This window comes from Oryctolagus cuniculus, chromosome 4, assembly GCF_051225735.1.
Source record: "Oryctolagus cuniculus isolate XC-2025 breed Fujian yellow rabbit chromosome 4, ASM5122573v1, whole genome shotgun sequence".
Lineage (NCBI taxonomy): Eukaryota > Metazoa > Chordata > Mammalia > Lagomorpha > Leporidae > Oryctolagus > Oryctolagus cuniculus.
Window position 1 is genome coordinate 142,719,723 of NC_142870.1, and position 2,619 is coordinate 142,722,341.

Genomic DNA, 2,619 nt, shown 5'->3' on the forward strand with positions numbered 1-2,619 from the left:
AGTAGCAACAATGTACAACATATACTCGGGATCCTAGAACAACACAAAAGAGACTTAGAATTGGGAACTTTGAACATGCATGGGGCATTATCTTACAAATAGACAGGAAGCAATGAATGGGAAAGAGTTGGTCTTTGGGGGGAGGGGGGTGCACAACCCTAACTCCCAAACCTAACTACTTGCTAACCTAGTCATGAACCAAATGGGGGGTACGTGGTCACGGTGCCCAGTGCTTTGTTTGGTCCACATCCAACTGTTTTCCAGACCCCCCGAAAGGGACTAGGGCCAGCATCAGGAAGAGTCCACGGTCAGACGTTTGCCAAGAGCTTGCAGAGTCTAGGGCCCGAAGCAAACCGATTCCGTCCTCATTGCAATGTGGGAGACGAGACGAGGGGTCCAGTGGTAGGGTGCTGGGGGCGGGCTGGCAAAGTTTTCCACAAGTGCTGAGCTGAGGCTCGAAGCAAAGGTCAGGGCCATGACAGTGCCTGGGTGCCTTGTGCGCAGAGCAGGGCCCAAGCAGAACCTGAGGTCTCCGGGCGCCTGCGCTGCAGGCAGCATTGTCCTCGGGTGTGGGAGGAGATGGTCCTTCTCGCAGACCTGCTGAGCCAACAAACAGCCCTGCAGAATGGTGCAAGGCCGTCTACAGCCAAAGGGCCTCCCTCTCTGCGCCGTCTACCCTTGCGGACACACAGCCAGCCGGGCCCCCAGAACGGCTCTCAGAAGCCCCTCACCTGGGCGTCAGCTGCGTGGCGAGGGGGTGCAGAGGCAGCTCCTTCATTCCTGGAACAGGCGTCTCCGGGCCTTGCAGGCGGGCCGAGGAGGGCGCTGCGGGCGCCCCGGGGGCTCCGGGGGCCCTGGACTGGGAGACGGAGGGAGAGGCTGGAGCAGAGAGCCGGGGAGCGGCCGCCACAGCTCCCAGTCCAGGTGGAAGGCCGAGCCGGGGCTGGAGCCCCTTGCAGCGCCCAGGCAGAGCCCCGCGGCCCAGCCGGCTGCAGGGTCCACGCGCAACGCCAGGAGCTCGGGGTCGGCGTCGTCTTCCTCTTCGGAGGCCTCTGCCTGGCCGGCCATCTCCGTGGGGGCTGAGCACACCAATCCCTGCTGCTGCTGCTGCTGCTGCTGCTGCTGCTGCTGCTGCTGCTGTACCACGACGGCCTCGGCCGCGGCGTCCAGGACAGCGGCCAGCGCCAGGCCGCCCGGCGAGGGGCCCTGGCCGGCGGCCTCCAGGAGGCCCTCGGGGACCAGCAGCAGCGTGTGGCCGGGCAGAGACACGCTGAGGGCCGCCGTGGGCGCGGGCTCCAGCAGCAGGTCGACGTCGTCCAGCGGCAGCTGCAGGGCGCAGCCGGCGGCCAGGACCACGACCACGACGGAGGGGAGCGCCGAGGCGGGCGGGGCCGCGGGCGGGGCCGGGAGGCCGGGCTGGGGCCCGGGCTCGGCGGCCGCGGGCTCCTGCACTCGGCGGCGCTTGGCAGGGCCGGCTGCTCCGGGCTGCGGGGGCCCCGCGGGCTCAGGGCAGGCGCTGGGGCTGCGGGGCCGGACGCCCCTCATGTCGACGGCGCTGCGGGCTGCGCTCCGGGGCCTGGCAGAGGGCGCGAGGGGCGACGGGCGCGGGCTTCGCGGGCGGCGCGGGCGGCGCGGGCTTCGCGGGCTGCGCGGGCCTGCGGGCGCTGTCAGGCCCCGGGGTCAGGAGAGGCGGCCTGCGGCGGACGGACGGGTGAGGCGGTCTGCGGAGGACGGGTGAGGTGGCCGCGGACGGACGGGTGGGCTGCAGTCTGGCTTTGGAGGAGCAACGCCCACCTCGGGGTCGGGCCTCGCACCTTGGAACCTTCGGCCTTCCTGCTACCGATCCGGATGTGCAGCAGCGCTCCACCAACCGTGTTGGAAGTCGCAAAATGTCACGCCAAACTCCGCCCCCTGGAGCCTCCACCCCGCAGCGGAATCATGGGTGCGACCAATATCCGGGGCTCTGATTGGTGGCTCAGTGTGCGGGGAAAGACTTCTACAAGTCTACAGGGTGCGAGCGACTGGGAGAGATTCTTAGACAAGAAATGACAGAGCGCTAATCGAATTTCGAAGATGGCTTCTTCACTTTGGAACGAATGCTTTCCTGGGACTTCGAAGATTCTGACGAAACCTCAACTCACAAAGATACACCCCACCCCGCCCCAAAACCAACGCATCCAAATCCCACGAGAAATTCCTGTAATGCACGCAAATCATTTTGTTTCAGGAGTAAACGGGGAAAACTGATTTCTTTTCACAGATGGAAAGTGCTTTTGAAATACTTAAGTGAACCCTTCGTGATATATTTTTCCTGAAGGTCAAGACTGTTACAAAATGATCGACTGATAAAACAATGCAATCAATTAAATAGATATACATATATTTATTGATTTGAAAGGCAGAATGTCAGAGAGAGGTAAGGTAGAGAGAGATCTTCTTTCTGCTGGTTCACTCCCCAAATGACCACAGCAACCAGGGCCAGGGCCAGGAGTCAGGAACTCCTGCTCATAGCTTTCTGCTATGGCCTGGGAAAGCAGTAGAAGATGCCTCAAGTCCTTAGGCCCCTGCACCCACGTGGGAGACCAAGAAGAGGCACCTGGCTCCTAGCCTCAGATCGCC

The 2,619-nt window shown here is 63.0% G+C and overlaps 1 protein-coding gene across 1 annotated transcript; it reads right to left on the minus strand.

Moving 5' to 3' along the window:
• LOC100353444 (proline-rich protein 23A-like) lies at positions 1-2,154 on the minus strand. Its single transcript, XM_089331159.1, has one exon. It carries the CDS (start codon positions 1,543-1,545, stop codon positions 775-777), a length of 771 nt encoding a protein of 256 aa, XP_089187285.1. The 5' UTR covers positions 1,546-2,154; the 3' UTR covers positions 1-774.
• Positions 2,155-2,619: the final 465 nt, after the last annotated feature.

What these genes read in the sequence shown, in the direction of transcription:
- LOC100353444 (XM_089331159.1), bottom strand. Translation starts at nt 1,545, where the DNA reads ATGAGGGGCGTCCGGCCCCGCAGCCCCAGCGCCTGCCCTGAGCCCGCG.